General features: G+C 41.1%; 1 protein-coding gene across 9 annotated transcripts in view; it reads right to left on the bottom strand.

Moving 5' to 3' along the window:
• The window catches only part of ATP6V0A1 (ATPase H+ transporting V0 subunit a1), a 52,944-nt gene that overhangs the window by 13,081 nt on the left and 20,396 nt on the right, over positions 1-19,467 (bottom strand). For 5 of the 9 annotated variants that reach the window (XM_081162458.1, XM_081162456.1, XM_081162459.1 and 2 more), the window contains 12 exons: positions 19,046-19,172; positions 17,125-17,207; positions 16,437-16,530; positions 14,110-14,322; positions 11,884-12,034; positions 10,585-10,724; positions 10,123-10,277; positions 9,587-9,677; positions 7,152-7,270; positions 6,384-6,600; positions 5,903-6,010; positions 811-918 (listed from right to left, as the gene is read on the bottom strand). In XM_081162458.1, coding sequence (XP_081018584.1) covers positions 811-918; positions 5,903-6,010; positions 6,384-6,600; positions 7,152-7,270; positions 9,587-9,677; positions 10,123-10,277; positions 10,585-10,724; positions 11,884-12,034; positions 14,110-14,322; positions 16,437-16,530; positions 17,125-17,207; positions 19,046-19,172 — 1,606 coding nt within the window. Of the gene's footprint in view, positions 1-797; positions 919-5,015; positions 5,091-5,902; positions 6,011-6,383; positions 6,601-7,151; positions 7,271-9,586; positions 9,678-10,122; positions 10,278-10,584; positions 10,725-11,883; positions 12,035-14,109; positions 14,323-16,436; positions 16,531-17,124; positions 17,208-19,045; positions 19,173-19,467 lie in introns of all 9 variants that reach the window. The other 4 variants (XR_014000547.1, XR_014000548.1, XR_014000549.1 and 1 more) reach the window with 2 other exon arrangements.

The raw sequence follows: 19,467 nt of genomic DNA, 5'->3' as shown, positions 1-19,467 counted from the left end.
GCCTCCTCAGCACACAGGAAAGCAAAATCAGCAGGATTTAGAACAGTAAGACACATATTTTTAAAAGGCATCCCAACCCTTGCAGTTTCTTCTTTAAAAAGCCAAACACATAGTGAAAGTGGTCAGTCAGACTGAAAAGTCCAGCCACCTGGGTCCTCAACTCCTATCCTATTTGGTTTAAAAAGAATATAATGAATGGATGAGATTCAAAAGTTCAGAGGCTTTGTGCTATGAGTGGTCAGGTAAAGAGAGTGGGTTTTAAAAAACTGAAATTGGAGGTGGTGGTATAGGAGAAGTCTAGCTTAGCCTTACTATTTTACTCTCCCTATAAAAAGTAGGCAAATGACATTTTAAAAAGGCTCAAATAAAATATCTGCAACAAGAGCACATCCGTGGGACAGGACTTCACAGTATCAGTGGTTACAGTTCCAATTGGAACCATCCTTGGAAGGTGCAAGGGATGTGGATGCTGCCTAAGTGGGCTGAGTTTCTGGTAGTAAGAGTTGGGAAGCTGGGCCTCCTCTGTCTCGGTGCCCAGGAGAGCAGTTAGTAATTGAGATCTGCATGCAACTCAGAATTTAAGAAGTCGAACAATAGAACAAAACTGCTGTGGGCTCTGCCGGCAAGCCTGGGGTTTACAGGGCTCATTGGAAAAAGCGGTGGTGCTGTAAGAGGTCCAGAAGGCAGGCTGATCATTAGTATTAGTATGTTCATTTTTCAAGGAGAAGACTGGAGTGAGGCCACTTAGGTATACAAGACTAGGGCCGAGCCAAGGTGAAAGGAGAGGAAGCCCACACCACTGGATCTTACCTCTTCTGCATCTTCTGAATGGGTGGAGAGCTGGTCATGCTGAATAATCTCAGCATCCTCCTCTGTCGGTCCGTTGCCCACCCTGATCCCACCAAAGTTGAGAGTTCCCTACACACATGAACAGAAAGAGTAGAATTTGCCTGGGCTTTAATATGACATTTTGTGAGGTGGGGAAGGGCGATGGTTAGTACATACAAACCTCAGAAAAGCATGTATTCTAACAAAAACAAAAACTCACTGATCAAACAGCTAAGTAAAAACAAGCCACTGTTCCCACCCCAACCACCACCACCTGGGCCCCAGCCCCAACTACATTTACCACCTTATGATGGGAGGAAATATGCAGTTCTGCCTGGTGCACCAGGAGACAGCAACCTTGCCTCGGTCAATGCTAACTGAGAATCATGCTTGAATGGAAAGGCTTAATACAAACAGACTCCCATAATGAGGGTAGCTCTACCGGTAAAGCCTTCAATGGTCTAAGTTTTTCTGAAACTGAACTAAAGAGTAGACTTTGTAAGAGGGAGGGGCACCAAATGACATGGTGATTGTAACCTGGTCTGATAAGCTTTCAACAGGAGCCCCAAGAGTTCCAGCAACCTCTCCCAGAAATGTACCGGGTCTCTGCTCAAGAACAAAGGACTTCCTAGGTCAGGGAAGGAAAAAACGCTTTAATGTACGTTAGCTTGCGGCTAGAGAATACTGAGTTTAAAAAAAAGAAAAAAGGCTCCTTTCCTTCAATAGAGGATTCTGGAGTGTGAAAACAACTCTTTCACAGGCATGTGAGCAGATGCTGATAGGTGTTTGCTTCTCCTCACTTCCCAGGCATAGTTTTCAGCAGGTTCTCCAGAACCAGAATTTCTATGTCAACCTGATTTGGAAAAGCTTTGGTTTATTGAGGCAAAAGGACTCTGTGGGTACAAAAACTTGGCAGAACTGGGATTAAGTCTGACAGGTATTAATTAGTGCTAACCTGCAACAGAGTGAAAAGAGCTGAAGAAACAGCCCCTAGCCCTGGCCGGTGTGGCTCAGTTAGTTTAGTCCCATGCACCAAAAGGTTGCTGGTTGGATTCCCAGTCAGGGCACATGCCCGGATTGTGGGCTCAGTCCCCAGTAGGGGTGTGCAGCAGGCCTCTGATCGATGTTTCTCTCTTCCTCTCCCTTCCTCTCTCTTTAAAATCAATAAAAACATATTTTAAGAAAAGAAACAGCCCCGAGACCCACTTCATATGGTTTCTGTCTGGGGAGCCAAACAAGGCAAGAGTTGGAAGATGCTCTCCTGTAAAATGGCCTTCTGGGCAAGCAGCACAAACAGTGTGTAAGCAGGTCTGGTCAACTGCTTTGAGGTCCCCACTCGCACCTTCACCTTTTACCAGTCTGACCACTAGACCCCACTGTTTGGACAAGTTCTCTCTCTTCTAGCGGTGGTTCTCATGTGCTGGGTAGAGAACCAGTTGCATCAGAATCACCTTGAAAGCTGCATTTCAGTAAATAGAGATTCTCAAATATTACTCTCAGAAAGTGTAAATTTAGTAGGTCTGAGGTGGATCCTAGGGGATCTCTATTTAAAAATATATACCCCCTCCAAAAGGGGACATCTGTAATACTTTCAACAATAAAGATTATTGTTAAAAAAAAAATATATATATATATATATATATATATATATATATATATATATATACCACCAAATACAAACTGTATAATCATTTTGATTGTCTATCAAAATTGAAAATGCATGCACCCTTTGAGACTCGGCAATCCAATCCCATCTATGGCTGGGAACTTGCTTGTGAAATTTTATCAAGGACGAGGATGTTCCCTGCATTGTTATTTATAATAGCAAAGAACTGGGAACAACAACCACATCCATCAGTAAGAAAGTGATTACACAATTTTAGTATATCCAATAGAATGGTCTATAAAAAAGAGTGAGAATCACTATGAAACAATCTCCAAGATACACCACATTTTTAATAACTTAATAAATCAAGGGGCAGAATAATGCTACAGTTTAAACACAATTCTTGATGTGTCTTAAAATATATATATATGTACATCCACATATACACTTATATCAAAAGATGATAGATATATGCTGACATATGCAGAAAAAAACTTGGAGGCAAAATGCTGTTAATAATACCCTTGAGGAGGAGAAGGGTGCTGGGGACAGGGAGGCTTTCACTTTCAGTATTATTTGCATTTTCTTTTCTTTTTTTCCTCCAAATTTTTATGAGTTTATCTGAGTCAAACTGATGACACATCCAGGGAGCAAGATCTCAAATGCTCCCTTATTTGCATTTTCTAACCAAGGGCACCTATTGCTTTAATTTTATTTTTAAATGTCAGTAGGGGATTGTCTTGGTCATAGAATTATAGGCCATTTTTATTTCTTCTTCCACTTATCTGTTTTGATACCCTAAGAAACAAATGTAAAGTTCACCAGGTGATTCTGATATGTAGTCAGATTCAGGAACCATTGAAGCCCTGGGCACCTCCAGGTCATGCAAATATTACACCTGGCAACCCCTCAAAAGGTGGACTGAGAAGGCAACACAGGGCATGAGTGACAGGAGAGGACTCCTGAGGTGAGTTCTAGGGTACAGGGGGCAGGCTTCAAGACACCTGAAGCACAAGGCCAGTTCTGAAGTTTTCCCCAACTAGAGGATGAAGGCAGACAGGTTAAACCTTCCAGCTACACACTAACGACTGTCTTTTCAGAACATGGGAATGAGAGTTGTAGGAAGGGGGATGAGACATACACACACACTAGCAGAAAAAAAAGGGGGGGAAATTATACTGTGATACACAGCTTACAGACAACCAAGAGGACGCAGAACAGAACAAAAACAGATCAGTGTTCATATCCTTAGCCCTTGGGGTCAAGAGTCCAGGGTCCTTGTTACAGAATTATCATCCTGACACCTTCAGGCTGCTCTCCAGATGTCTGGCTAAAAAAAAACCCACTGGGCTAAGAGGACCTTATGAATGTGCAGGTTCCTAGACTAGGGACTTTTAACTTGGATGGCATGAAAGAAAAGATGCCAGGTTTAAGGGCATCGAGACTGATGCATCAGAAGCACACCTTAAAAACATTAAGACTAGAAGAAAGAAGAACACATGGAAAGAATGTCAATAAATGGATAGTATGTACTTTAAGCATTTTAAAAAATTTTCTTATAGGAAAAGAGAAAGCCCCTACTTGAAAATAATTTTATGCAGCAATATTAAAATATCTTCTTATTCAAAATATCAGCCCTTTTGGACTAGTTCTAGAAGGATGACCACAGTAGTTTTCTAAGTTTAAAATGATCAGAAACACCTAATGAAGGAAATGGTTATCCATCTAAATATTTCATTTTCTTTTAAAGGAGTACAATGCTACTAGACCACAATAGTACATGAGTAATCACTAGTGGTGAGACTTAAAATTCTTACAGATTCATTACCTAGAACAGACTGGACTAGTTGATATGAGGGTATTTGTAAGATTTTGGTTAAGAGATGTTTTTAAGGACAGATATTGAAATTCTTAACATTCAAAGTGCCGATACTGAATCGTAAGTTAGTATTGGAAGAAGGAAAGATCACAACAGAGATGACTCTGGTTATCACACCAGATGTACAGTACACAGGAGACACATGGCAGAGTGGAGTTCTCACTGGAACAGCTGAGGACATGAGGGCTTCTGAGTCTCTCACAAAAGTAGACATGTATAAGCTTCCACTGGAAGGAGAGTAAGTCACAGCTAAAATGGACCAAATGTCCAAGCATCATTCTGAAGCAGAACTTCAAGTGTCGGGAAATCAATTCAAGAATCACAGATATGTTCTTGCTCCATGCTGAAAAATCATCCAATACATGGTCACAGAATACAGACATGAAAGTGGATGAGTCCAAGAGCTGCCATCTTAGATTAAGATGATGGGACCCAGAGAAGGTACAACAGCCACTTTGCTTCCATAACCATGACTGTGCTTACATATTTGAATAGAAACTTAGTAGACCAATGGTAAAGATGATAGCAGGATCTACTCCTAAGAGGTGGAAATCTTGTCTGTCATCTCAATGAGTAACAAGGACATACTTCCCAAGAGCACACATGTCCCACGCTCTCAATATAGTTAAAAAAGAATTCTGCTGCACTGTTTGCCACCTCTTTACACAAAATGTGATGGTGTGTTGGTTTAAATTCACTCACTGTTGCAGCCGCTGCTGCCTCTAGTCCCTTTTGGCTCGGGGTTGGGCTGACTGGGGCCTCCACAGGTTGCCCTTCCTGATAGTGAATGGAAGAAAAGAAGAAGGGAGAAGGAAACAAAAGAGGGAGGGAGTGAAGGGGGAGACGAATGCGGGGCACATGGAAGGGTGAAGATGGTCAGAAAAGGGAGAAGGAGGGTCTTGTAACTCAGCTGCTCTCCAACAGGAACAATAATCTAACAGCCACATGAGAGTCATGCAAAAAGATGTTGTGGGTTTTACCACAGTGTAATAAGCATTACTGCACAGCCAGAAATGAATATTTGGCAACTTAAGTGTGTGTGTGTGTCTATGTGTGTATAGAATTCCTATGCACAAATACATTAAGTAAATACAAGTTTGTATGTTGCTTTTTAAAAAGAAAAAAACAGCATGCTTCAAACCAAATCTCTTCCCCGGATGTTTTGGTTGGTGAAAGTATCACAGTCTTATTTCAAAAGAAAGTGTCTCGGTGTCAGCCCTGTGGCTGCCCAGGCAAACCACATGAGTGAGTTCACCTGGCGGCAGCTCTTGCTGCCTTGCTGTGTCTGATGCTGCATCTAGACAGGCCCAGACCTGGGTTTTGCTGAGCATAGCACGAGCAAAACATGACCAGGAGAGGAAAAAACTTATGACTTATTCTCTATACCCGAGCTACTCAAAGCTGAATCCAGATGTCCAGGCAGCAAAAACATGGTTTTTTGATTTTAGCAGGTCCAGTGCTCATGCTGGGATATGACACAGATGCATTTTAAGAGTATATAGACTTATGCACAATTCATTAGATCCAACGAGGAACTGACTTGATCTTAAAAAATGTCTAGTAACTTTCAGCAACAGAAATACACCCACCAAATGCTTCCTCCTCAAATATTGATGGCGAAGGACCAGTGGTTTACACAGTAGCATCCATGGTACACACAGCAATGCAACTACAACCAGGAAACACTGAACTCCTTGCTGCAAAGAAGGACAAGGCACATCACATTAATCAAACATGCAGTTTCCAACTCCAGGACAAATTACCCCCCAAACAGCACTTTCTTACTGATCTGTGAATAACGCTATCCAGATTCTCAAAATAATTAGCAGATGTTGTGGTGAAGCCCAGGAATTGTCCCATAGGATGAGAGTTATTCTATCCTTTCTGGATACAGAAATTATAGTAGACCCTCCCAAGTAAGGAGGATGGGCTGAATTTAGATCTGGATGTATGAATTGAAAGCCAAATTTTACAGAAAGGGATTTTTAAAGGTTTTTTAGGGTAACAGAAACATCTAACTTCCTGACCTAGGATAACCACCTAAGACGGTCCACTTCTGGGCTGACGCACCTGTCCAGAATATAGCATTGTTTTATGAATGTCCTCGTAGTTAAAGACAAACATGTTTATGAAATGGATCAGAAGGCTTGGTGCTTTCTCAGATGTATAAGCGTCATAGGCTGTCCACTTGTAAAAAATAAGGATAACCAAGTAGCCAAACAAAGAGGTCATGAAGATTATTTCAGGAATAAACCCAAAGTAGATATTCAGGGGCTTCTTGAAATAGCTAAAAAAGGAAGAGAGAAAAAATGTGAAAGTGAACAGACCCAGGGTCACCCCTATACCGACTGGAGTCCTCACTAGATTTTTTCCTAATGCTCCCTCAATCTGTCTTTATCACTTTAAGAAGCCAACAGCCAGAAGCACTGGAGGCAACAGAGACAAGCAGGGTTAACTATGACTTCCAAACTTTTGGACCTTGAACAGCTCCAGTACCATCGCCACCATTCTCCCATGAGACAGAGTTTGGAAAATCTAGTACATTCCAAGATGCAGTTCATAATTTTATGTGAGTTACACATCAAGGAAAAAAAATAACTCACTCATTTTGACGAAAATTACACAAGGTTCTCTCAAAGATCTTTATGCAATTGTAAATTGTTAAGGGACTAATATTAAGTAAGCCCCATCTAAGAACACGCGATTTCTTAAAAGCATTTTTTTAACACAGAACAGAGTTCTGAGTTACTAGTCCCTCCCCCCAAATGTCATGAATTCCTTAGGTAAGAGCCCTATCTAAACTATGCACATTCTTATGACAGAAACAGAGCGGCTCACGTATGGTTGAAAAGGCTCAGGCTGACTCCAAACATCATGTGGATGATTCCCAGGATAACAGACATCTTCATCTTAAAGGAGTTGAGGAAGGTCAGTTTATTGGTAGCAATGTTCCAAATCTGTCACAACCCAAGGAACAAAAGGGTATTAAAAAGAGTGCTCAAACTGAAAAATAGTCACCCATTTAAAAAAATAAGTGTTTTTTAAATTATGGAAAATTCTAAGCACATACTTAAGTAGAGAGAATAGTGTAAGAAACAATTCCCATGGACCTGTCACCTCGCTTCAGCAATTATTACCCACTTACGGATGCTCAGTCAACCTTGTTTCCTCATAACCCCAGCCCGCTGCCCACCTCCATATTATTTTGAAGCAAAATCCAGATATTGGAACATTTTACCTGTAAATATTTCAGTGCAGATCTCTAAAAGGTAAGGACTCATTTTAAAAACATGACCACAATACTGTTATCACACCCCAAAGCATTAGTAATGATTTTTTAATATCATGAAATGTATAGTCAATATTTGAATTTCCCTGATTATGTCCAAATATTTTTAATAACTCATTTATTCAAACTAAGGTCGAGACAAGATCTATATACCGTGATTGCTGATATAGCTTTTAAGTCTCTAATCTATGGGTTCTCCCTCCAGCTCTCCTTTTTTTATTCATTATAAAATATTTGTTGAAGAAACTGGGTCGGTTACCCAGTTATTTGTAGATGCTCCCACAATCTGTGTTTTGCTGACATGGCCCTGTGGTGTTGTAGGTCCATTTACTTTTAAATATTAATTGCCTTAAGCTTTGTCCCCTAAGGACTGGATGCCTGTAATATTTTCCTGACAGTTCTTCTGCCACCACTTGGCCGTCAGATAACATTTCCTAAATCCTGACTCTGATGCAGTCATTTCCCTGAGCCAAAACCTCCCCCTGAGCCTCTACCGTCATCTCTAGGCTAAAGTGCAAAAATCTATAGCCTAATAGGCCAGATCTTCTACCATCTAGCCTGGCATCATTTTTTTCTGAACTGGCCTCTTCATGAAGAGCTTATCCTCGGTGACTTCTAACCTGAAAAGTTGTGACTGGTTCTCCCGCTAGCCCCAGCCTCACCTGAAATTCCGCTCTGTAACTCCAACTGCCTGACAGACATTTTTATCTGGGTGTCCCACAGGCACTTCAAACTCAACATCTACCCTGTAAGCATCAAATGAAATGTCTGCAAAAAAACTTTGTAACTACAGAACACTATATAAATGTGAGGTTATTATTAGACTCCAACTGACTTGAGGGTAGGAATCATGTCTTAAAGTTCTGTGTTTCCCCCAGCAGGCACTATGCCTTGCAGACAATAGGGATTCAATAAACATTTGTTAAATGCATATGTGAAATGCTATTAAACCTCTCAAGCCTCAGTTTTCTTATCTGTATAATAGGGATAGCATTATCTATCTGATAGATTGAGGATAAATCAGATATGCTGAGGGCTCAGTACAGTGCCTGGTACATAGTAAGCATTTCAGTAACATTAACTTCTCTAATAATTAAATGATCAACTCTGTATCTCACCACCTCTATGTTTTTGTGAACACCTCTCCTCACGTACAATAATCTGAAATATTTTTAAAGGCCAGATTATTTCCCATTTTAATAAGAAGCTTTAATCTCTCCGGGCCATAATGATGTTTTTTCCCATGAAATTTTATAATCGTTGCTGTCTAACGCTTATTCCTCAGCTCCCCCCACCCCCTTTCTTAGGCACATAATACAAGATTTAATCACATTTTATTTGCCTAAGTATTTGAAAAAATAATTAAATTCTGGGATAAGTTCATACAGTACATAAAGATAAGAATGGAAATTGAAACCCATAAGAAAGATGTTAAAACATCTGTGAAAAATAAAAACCAGCCCGGCCGGGTGTGGCTCAGTGGTTGAGCATCGACCTAGGATCCAGGAGATTGTGGTTTGATTCCTGGTCAGGGCACATTAGCTGGGTTGCGGGCTGGATCCTCAGTTGGGGGCGTGCAGGAGGCAGCCAATCAATGACAACTCTCTCATCATTGATGTTTCTATCTCTCTCTCTCTTCCTCTCTCTGAAATCAATAAAGATATATTAAAAAAAAAAAGTTAAAGCTATCTTTAAAATAAATAAACAAATAAATAAAAAGCAAATTAAGTTAGATTAAACTGGGAAGGAGTCTTGAAAATCAGTCTTCCCAGAGTAAATATTATTAACTACCTCTGAAATAAGCAGTGCAGGAAAAATTGGCACTTGGGTCTTCTATGGCTTTGAAGTACACTGGCAGATAAACCAACGTTTTCCAAAAATATGTCAACTAAAAACCAAATAACTACCTTCACTTTCATTCTCTTGCTTTAAGGTCACAATTTAAAATTTTAGTGTTAGACATATAGGAAAGAAGGGCTCTTACTGGATCGATGCCAAAAGGATATGGTCCACCAAAAACTCCAGGGACAGTTGGGTTCAACTGGAGCACAGGGTTCCCCCGAAGCGTCTCCTCCCTACGACGTTAGGAGAAAAGCTGCATTTATTTTTTATTGACAGAGGGGAACTACCGGGGTCCAGAAACTGACCCCGAAAGAAACTACTATGGTTATCGCATGTCTTCAATAAAAAGAATAGGGACAAGCATCTGAGATGAGAAGGGGTCAGAGACAACAACAACAAAATTAAACACATGTAAATAACCAAGTAGGGAATTTGGGGAATCTGCTTTTAATTTATAAAAAGGACCAATGTCCCCAATTTAGTCTCAGCTCCTTGAGGCTGCTGAACAAACCACAAAGTACTTCCCAGGCTGGGGGATAAATAAGAGGAGACCCTGCATTCTCCTGAAGTGGAGTTGCCAACCAGCTCCTAAGGAAGTGTTAGTTCACCACTTGTCTGGAAAACCAGAGGTGATTGGAAAGGAAAAAGCTTTGACTCTTAGTTTCTTTTGCAACTTACGTCCAATTAGATATGAACATCGGCCGCACACTCCAGGATGATCCAAAGATATTAAGAGACTTGGAAAAGCAATCGTTGTAGATGAGGCCAGTGTAGATAGAGAACACACCCATCAACAGAATAATGTACCGTCCGCTGAACACAGTGTTAAACATCTGGGAACCAGAAGAAAGAAGTCAATGAAATGTACTTTGTAGCTCATATTGTGACAATGTTGTTTAGAATACACTAGACCCTTCCTCTTGCACCACTTTACCCCATCCTGGGTCCAAGAACTTCAAGTAAAGACCAAAATACAACGTGAACAAAAAATTCACTTTCACAGCACATGGCCTCCTTAAGTGTTAAAATGAACATAGCTTCTCTATAAATCATGATGAAAGTCTTCCAGATAATAATTTTCATAATGATTGTTTGAGAAATTATAGTTTCAGTCCACTGCAGATGTAACTTAAACATTACCTCATTCTCATTCTTCTGGGAAAGGATCCGGCTCTCCCTTAACACCATCCATACAGCAAAAAGGGTCATCAAAATGCCATGGCCAAAGTCCCCAAACATCACAGCAAATAGGAAAGGGAAAGTGATGATGGTATATGGCGCTATAAAGAAATCAAAGGATGTCAGGTGGGTACCAGACTTATTGGGGTGATCATTTGTAAGGTGCATAAACGTCTAATCACTATGTTGTGCACCTGAAACTAATATAAATGGTATATGTCAGCTGTAATTAAAAAATAAATTAATATAAAACCAAAGGAGGAAAAAGACAAAGCACAAAAGAAAACCGCAACAACTTCCAACATATCACATTCCTCTCCGTATGCTACGATCGATATAAGGTGACTTTGGACTCCCAGGGAAAATATTCCCTGGCACTGTGCACCCTGGCAAAGCAGCTCGCTCTGATGGTGTCTGAGTTACTGCTGGCACTTTGAACAAAGAACACAGGAAGTGAAAGCACTGCCTCTAGCATTGGCAACAGTGTGGGTGGTTCTCTAATTCCTCTTTTCTAACCCTTGGGACACTGCCTCTGGAGCAGGTCAGCTTTCTTCTCTCGTGTAGCAACCATTTCCCAGCCGAATAAAGTCGCCGGGTAAGAGACAGAAAGCTCACAACCTGGAGCAAAGCAGATCCCGACAAAGGCTCCAGCTGAAAAGAAATTCTCAGACTCCTGATTTAATAATTAACTCTCCAAACAGATGGGAAACCTGCTTCGTGACTAACATGGTCAATAGCTGCTGTATTTTCCCTAACCTAGAACAGGGAAACCCCTTTAAAATGTCAGATATCTTGCAAAAAACTTTTTGCTTAAAGCGGTTCCTGCAAATAGCGTGTTAGAGAAAGCTAGATTTTATATCTGTAAAATGGAAGAATCCAGTCTGCTTAGCCCATGCCTATAACACCACCACTTTTTTATATATAAGATTTTTCTCCCTTTGATGGGAACTTGAATGAGATAATTTCTATAATTATTTCAAAATTTAATAATAAAATTATGAACATTTTAGTCAAGTTTTCATTGTATAACTTTTGCTTCATAATCAACAAAGTTCTCCAAATCACCTGTTCCGTAAAAACCAGAGAACAGGAGTGCCTCCTGGAGATAAACAGGCCCCTCTTCACAGGAATTACACCAGATTGAGGTCTTGACACCTTTAGCTTTAAGTCAGTTGTCAATACCATTTAAAGTGAGGCATTAAAAGATTATAACAAACAAAAAATAAAACCTCTAGGGAAAAATGATTCAAGCTTTTTTACCTGGATTTATCTCTCGGTAAGTTCCAATTCCATAAGCATCTACTAGGTTCTGGAAGCCGTACGTGAACTTGTTCGTTTTGTTATAGGTTGGGGGAGTCTGGTTCGTCTGCATCCTGTTCAAAATGGAGGGAACGGTGGAACCACTGTGCTCCTGGCAAACATTAAGCACACATATCACAGTCAGGTCATGCTCCTGAATGTGGTGGTGGTTACACAGGTGTACGTATATATCAAAACCCATTGAACTGTACACATAAAATGTATTTTTTTTTAAAAATATATCTTTATTGACTTCAGAGAGAAAAAAGGAGAGGGAGAGACAGAGATAGAAACATCAATGATGAGAGAGTCATTGATCGAGCCCGCAACCCGGGCATGTCCCTGACTAGGAATCGAACCCCGTTCGCCTGGATTCTAGGTTGAGGCTCAACTGCTGAGCCACGCCCAGCCGGGCTAAAATGTATTTTATTTTATGTAAATTATATCTCAATCTTTCCCAGTTCTTGGAGAAACTGAAACTAGGTATAAAATTTACAATGAAATATTTAAATTAAGTCTTGGGAAGAAAATTCTTACTATGAAGAAACATTTAATTCTAAAATGTGTAACCAAAGAAAACATGGAAACTCTTTCTCCAGAGACATCCTCATTTGCCTTTCTGGGAGTATCGCTGTTCTGTCCTGTTTATGGGGACAGCAAAGCACATCCTCTGCCTCTCCTGCTTCGCCACCTGCTCTGCGCTCCCTGACCCCTTGCAGTCTAGCTGAGCGTGCTTATTCAAGGTGGCTGCTGGCCACCAGACCCAAAGGTCTTTTCTCCCATATGCAAGCCCCTGGAGAGCTTCCTCTTCTTGGGTGAAAACCTTGATTCCTTAGGAGTTCCCTCCTGCTCACTAACCATGCTTTTTAGGTCTTTGCTGGCTTTCTCCTCTGCCTATCCCAACACCCTGCAGGGCTCCCCAGGTCCTGTCTTTAGCTTCCTTATTTTCTTTCTCTGAGGTCTCATTCCCTTCCACTCTCATGAATCCCACATCTTTCATTTTGCCTTTTCTATTGAGAACCTGTCCCATTATCTGCTTGACATTTCCATGTGGATTTCCATCCAGCCCCTCGATGTGATTGAAACTGAACTTACCACCTTTCCCCTAAGTTTCTCGTGCTGAACTTTTACTTCTGTTAATGGAACCATTATTCTGGCAGCCACTCGGCTTTGATGCCTCAAGAACATTCACATTTTTTTCTCCTTGTATTTCTCCCACCCACTGCTAGGAACCAGGAATACCTGATTCTTCCTTCAGAATGTCTCACAAATTCATCATTACTTTCCTTTTCCATTGTCAATTCTTCCCCTGGGGGGCCCTTTTAACTTACTACCCTGTGTTTAAAATAACATCCTAACTGACTCCCCCCCTACAGACTCTCTACTTTCCAATCCAACCAAGATGCTATGAACAGGTTACTCCTTTAAAACTCTGCTTTGATAGTGTCTTTTCGCTGCTAAGTAACTTTCAGAGCCTCTCCATTTCCTCTGGAATAAAATTTAAATCCTTTCACCTGATATTTTAAAACCTTTCTCCACTAGGTTCCAATCTACCTAATCAGGTTCACATCCGAGTCTTCCAGTTTTTTGTTTTTGCCCACCCAAGAATGGTCGTACTATACTTCCTGCCTTTGTCCACATTTTCTTCTCCTCAGTGTTGAGCAACATCTCACCCATTCTTTGAAGCCCCCATGCCACCTTCTTCTTGAAGCTTCTGTCCAATCATCTTAGTTGGAAAAACCAACCCCTCTCTCCATACACATATACCACTCTTAGCAGACTGCCTTGTATGTTTGCATGTCAGTCTCTCCAAGTAAACTGTAAGATATTTGAGGGCTTATTTTGTATACCTCTACCTAGATCAGTGCCTTGAACAGAACAGTACTTCTAACTAAATGAGTGTGCCAGGATTATACTGCAGAAGCTGTCTAATGGACTGAGAATGTGCATCAGGGAATTGACATTCTGGTCAAGAGCTACCCTGAAGAATCATGGATATATGATTAAGTCATTTAATCTTATTTGAACTGTTATTTCCACATTTGGAAAAAGGGGACACATATACAAGATGAATATATTGAAGAACTCAGAAAATAAAAAATGCCATAAAAATGTAATTAATTGTTATTGCTGATGGGAACCTCTTTTCCTAGCTGTAGGCTACACTGCTAGCTGTGGGGGACTCACCGTGCCCCTTCTGAGGGCAAACTGGATGGAGTCAAGGTCAGTGACAGGACACCAGACCTCTGCAATCAGGCACTTCTGGGTCACATCTATGTTGCACAGGTTCAGGGTGTGGTAGATGGCCTTCATCTTCCGCACTTTGATGAACCAGACACGGATGTTCTTAGCAGCTGCCTGCAGAACCCTCTGGCGGTGATCCTCTGTTTGATTCAAAACCTTTGGGAGAGAAAGTAGCATGGGATCCTTCTAACGTCAGTCTTAAATCTCAGAATATGAATGGCAAAAAGGCACGACTTTCTGAGAAGTACTCTGGGGCTCTTTGTTTTTTTCTTCCTTTGACCTGAATGTTTTTTTGTTTGTTTATTTTAGGCCAGATTACAAGAAATTAGATTTCTAGTTGCTAACATTCATTTTGTTTAGCTCAAAGCTCAAGAGAAGCCTGAGAAAATGGTTTTTACCTTTACACTATACATTTAATCTTACAACCAAACATATGGCACAACAATGCAGGTCATTGGTTTTTACCTGGACCATTAAAGAGTAGTGATTTTCCAGGTGGAACCTGTAACTCAGACTCAAAGAAGTCAGCATCACAGGCCCGGGCGCCGACAAAGCAACAAATCCATACTGAAGAACGGCAAGCTGCAGACTCCCCTGAACGTAAGCCAGCATCAGGGGACAATGGAAAAAGGCAGTGCTGAACACCACCGTCTGCCTACGCCAAGAGAGACCCATAACAGGAAACAGGAGACACTGGGGTCAGGAGGATCCAGAAGGTTTAGAGGGGATTTAGACTGCCACATACCACTGTCACCACGGGGCAGATAAGGCTCCATGTTTCTGTCAGGCTTGGGGGGAAAATGTTTCAGTGCTAATCCTCTAGAAACCAGTATAGATGTCCCTCAGAGGAATTATATTGCCAAGATTAGAGCGGGAGAATGGGGCAGGGACATTTGACATTCTACCACCTTATTTATCACCAAGTATTTAAGATTTAATAGCAGAAAAAGGGCTAGGCCAAAACTCACCATTCATATTTCTGCATGAAAATCTATCTTAAATCACTACATTTCTTTGAAGAGAAAAAAGCTACATACTAATCATTTTAGCACAAGTCTTCATCATAGCTCTTCAAGTCAGTTCAGAAAAAAAGTAGTAACTACTCCCTGAAAAACTGTCTTGGGCAGTAGGATGTGAATTCCATAGAGAGGTTTAAAAAAAAAAGCGACATGCTAGGTAAACTCTTAAACCACTCGAGAATAAAGGAACAAAGCTACTTTTTCTCCTGGCTGCTGACAATTTCACAATTACTATTATAACTTCTGGAAGGACACTAAGTAAACTGAGAAGCAATGTTCTGTTTGCTTTTTCCCTTCCCTGTCTCCCACCCCCATATCTCACTCCTTGCTATTCAATCCCTCTTTAAAGTTTCAGTTCATACGGCTGGACTGAACATGCTCTTTAAAATCTACCTATGAGCCTGGGAGGGGAGAAGACAGTCCTGGAACCCAGAACATACTAATACGGCCTATCACCCACCAGCAGTTTGTGTTAAACAGGTAAGTATATCTCAAAGGAACCGGCAGTAGGTCAAGTTGGTGGGTCACATACAATGGGGGTTGGAGGGACAGATGAGGGAGTTGAAATGGGAATTATAACATATCTCTGACAATTCTGCCACTGCTGGGAAGAAATGCCTTTGGGATTGGTATGTTCATTAATGTTTCAAGGGGCACTCATCACATTCTTTCAACAAGAAACAACACTCCAACTGGCCACCCTTTTCTATCCATGTACACATAAATCATGACTTCTTTCTTAGAGCCCCATGACAACCATGGCGTGTGCAAACCACATACACTGCGATTTGGTAAAAACCTAACGCAGTCTCTCCCTGGTACAAGTTATATCAGGATGCTTTGGCTAGACTGTGTGGTTAATATCCAAGGTGACCAGAGGGATACACACCAAGCTGTTGAGAGCGGCTGCCTCTGGAGGTAGAGTGTATGTGTGAGAGGGAGGAGCTGACTCTGTACATACTTCTGTATTATTTCTTTTTTCTTAACTAAGCATACTTTTGACTCATGATGAGGAGAATTGAATACTCTAAGCAATGATTTCAGATGCATAGCATTCCTGTCTCATTTGAGGACGATTAATGCTATTTTTAACAGTCATTCCATGAAACTTTTCCCCAGCTCCCAAGGGGACATTTCCATTTTTGGTACTCTGAGCTGCTGCAGGTACCTAATAAACTGTGTTTCAAGCAAGGAGATTGGTCTTCTATTTCAGTATTTCACAAGAACAAATTCCCTCAGCTTTCTGCGTACCATTTGGAGATCATCAATCCTGGTATTAACTCCAGAAGCCATTTCCTTCCTCTCCTGCGGTGTCTCAGGACAGGGATAGAGTGAAGCCCGGAACCTGAAACGTACAGACACAGCCTGAGGAACATGGAAATTTCTTAATCTATCCAATTTAAATAATCTCAGAAAGTAATCCTAATTTACTAGAAGGACCAAAACAGGATTAGTTCAGACTGGTGTAGTAATCAATAATAATTATTTATGGGAAGTGGCTTACAGATACAGCAGTAACATTTGAACTATCTTGACATTCTCTGTAGCTATTAAATTCCCTTAGATTAAAAAACCAAAAACCAGTAATATAAGTTATATTAGAAAAATGGCACTGAAGAAAGATCTTATGGGCAGAATTTCAGAAAAGGGCACAGTGCCTATGGCACACTGCTGGGTACACAGATCCACTGTCCCAGAACAATGTAGCATTTATAAGTCATGAATCCTAATTACTTTTTTTCAAGAAAAGGAAGTTGTGGTTTTGACAGTACTTTAAAAACTGAACTTGGGCCACTTCTAATTGTTTAAAATAGCCCTAACCTTATTAAAAGATATATTCACCGTGTCAAGGTCAACTAAAAGGATCTGGGTTTCACTATATCTTCTAAGAAGTTAGGCTGCATGGCTGTACCCTTGGGGGGAGGCACGTTTCTCTTACCCTTCACAGATTTTCTTGACTCGGTTTTTCAGCTGATCACCTTGAAAGAAAATGATGAACACAGACTTGTGCACGTAGTCGCCCTAGGCCCCAAAATGAAAACCGAGAGTTCAGACTTGTAACCAGGAAGAAAACTTCTTAAATAACTTACTTTCTCTGTGACACAGGAACAACAAGAATCATTTAAGGATACAGTGACCCTGTACTTTAAGCACTATCCTCCATCCATGTCTTAAGCTCCACTACAAAAACATCTGCCCTGTAATTACTAAGTCACAAAAAGCTTCCTATTTTGTTTTTAAACTCAACCAGGGGCTTGACACAGACACTAAGATGATTCTCTTCTTGGTACAATGTAGCCTTATTCACCAATTCCACTTAAAATCTCCTATTGCCTGGATGCCCTAAGTACAGAGGAAAGAGAAGAAAGCCATTCCTGTCTGTCCCCATGCTTGGAAATTCCCAGGTGAAGGGAACTGGGTAACTGCAAGGAACGGAATAGCAGGGGAGGATGTTGATGTAGAATGTCACGACCTAGGCCGATTTAGACTTTAGGGGGCAGGGCGGAAGCCAGTCCATTCCCAATACCAAGCTTACACCTGAAGTCTCATGCAAGCACTGGAAGGAACCAGGAGGAAAACAAGCTCTGCTGAGTGTTAACCGGGGTCGCCTCTGGTTGCCTATACTTTCTCACATTCCTATGGAGCTTTTATAATAGGAAAACAGGCAAACGTAACTTTAGAAGGGATAAACGGGGATGAAGAGTGAAGAAGGTAAGGCTCAAGACTCTTAGTTCCTAAGGCCTCTAGGAATAGACCGGTGCACATTCTTGGCACGGCTGCTCCGCTGTAGCAGTCCAGATACCCGGGCCACCCTTCCTCAGTTTGTTGATAATGGTTTCTGTTGCCCAGACACTTGGCTGAATGTTCCTGAGGACAGGTCCATGTTACCTGTGACTGCACCCTGCAATGTCTTCACAACCCAAGGCCAGCCTTCAGTAAGACTGTGAAACTGCTCCTGGGTAAGGGGACTCACCATAACTAAGTGTCACCATGCTCCTACTCAATACCGAGGGTGAAAGCCATATACTGTCACTGGATTATTTTTAGCTGCAGGACACACTCACTCTGAGAAGTCTTACAATTCAATCTCTCTTCTTAGGTAGGGCAAAGAATACTAATTTAACAAATCCAAAAGATAATTGAGAACAGATAAAAAAACTTCAGGCTTCTAAATAATACTAATACAAAAAAGAAGTAAATTTTTTGCAGAACATTTTCTCTTCTTTGCTTGTGATCCCTGAAATGAGGACTCACTGTACTTAATGTAGGTTTATGTAAGAACTCTGTCTCTTTACATCAAACGCTAAGATGTTAAGCTGTTCCTACTTTCCAGACCATTGGGTAGGGGAAGCTTGCACAATACGTATTTTTAAACTAAATTTCTAAATCTCCCAACGAACAAATAGACAATAAAAATCTTACCAACTAAAATTTCATCAGCTTACAGAGATCACAATTTAGGAACTCTCTCCTTCTCTTTTTACATATGAATAGTACCTAACTTGGAACTGGATGTCTTACTTTAAGTTAACTTTCGTAGACAGTTAATTTTCTTTTGTTCCCAGATAAATAACAGAAAATATATAAAGCTAAAGGTTAAAATAACTGGAAAAAAAGTATTTACAATCAAAGTAACACACAGTTATAGCTTTAAAATGTATATGCCATGTATACATCCTATGTACACATATGATGGAAGTTAAGAGGAAAAGAGCAGTCCCTCAAATTCGCAGATCAAAGCACGGTAAACACAGGGGCTCCTCTGCGGGACGGTCAGAGTCAGGTGGCACCATGCTGTGTTACTGCTCTGAGCTCCCTTTACAAAACCTACTCCACTGGACACAATTTCCTTGTCTTACAGTCACAGGATCCTCCAGGGGGTTCTCGATTTCAGCCTGTCGCAGGAACACGTTCCCCCGGCACACCCGCCAAAGCATGCGCTCAAAGGTGGGGATGCGCTCCCGGTTGATCACACCAGCCACGAAGCTGTGGGAAGAAGAGCCAGATTGGGGCGTCTAGTCCATGCCAGGGGATGGAGGCTTTAAGACAAAGAAGGAAAGAGAGGAGAGGGACAAAGAAGACAAACTCGATGCTATGCATTGTTATGTTAAAAGGACTGCTAAAGTTCTATTCCTGATCTCAGAAGGGAGTTGCCAGAGCACAACTCAGGATCTGGATCCAAATCCACTGAGGAATGCCTCTCACAGGCTCAGAGGAGACTGCATTCTGGAAGCAAGCGAAGGCCCAGCCATCTGCTCTTTTGAACGGCAAAAAAGAACTT

The sequence above is a fragment of the Miniopterus schreibersii genome (genome assembly GCF_964146895.1).
Source record: "Miniopterus schreibersii genome assembly, chromosome: 16".
NCBI lineage: Eukaryota > Metazoa > Chordata > Mammalia > Chiroptera > Miniopteridae > Miniopterus > Miniopterus schreibersii.
Note: the sequence above shows the minus strand (reverse complement) of the source record. Positions and strands in the feature narration are given on the sequence as shown.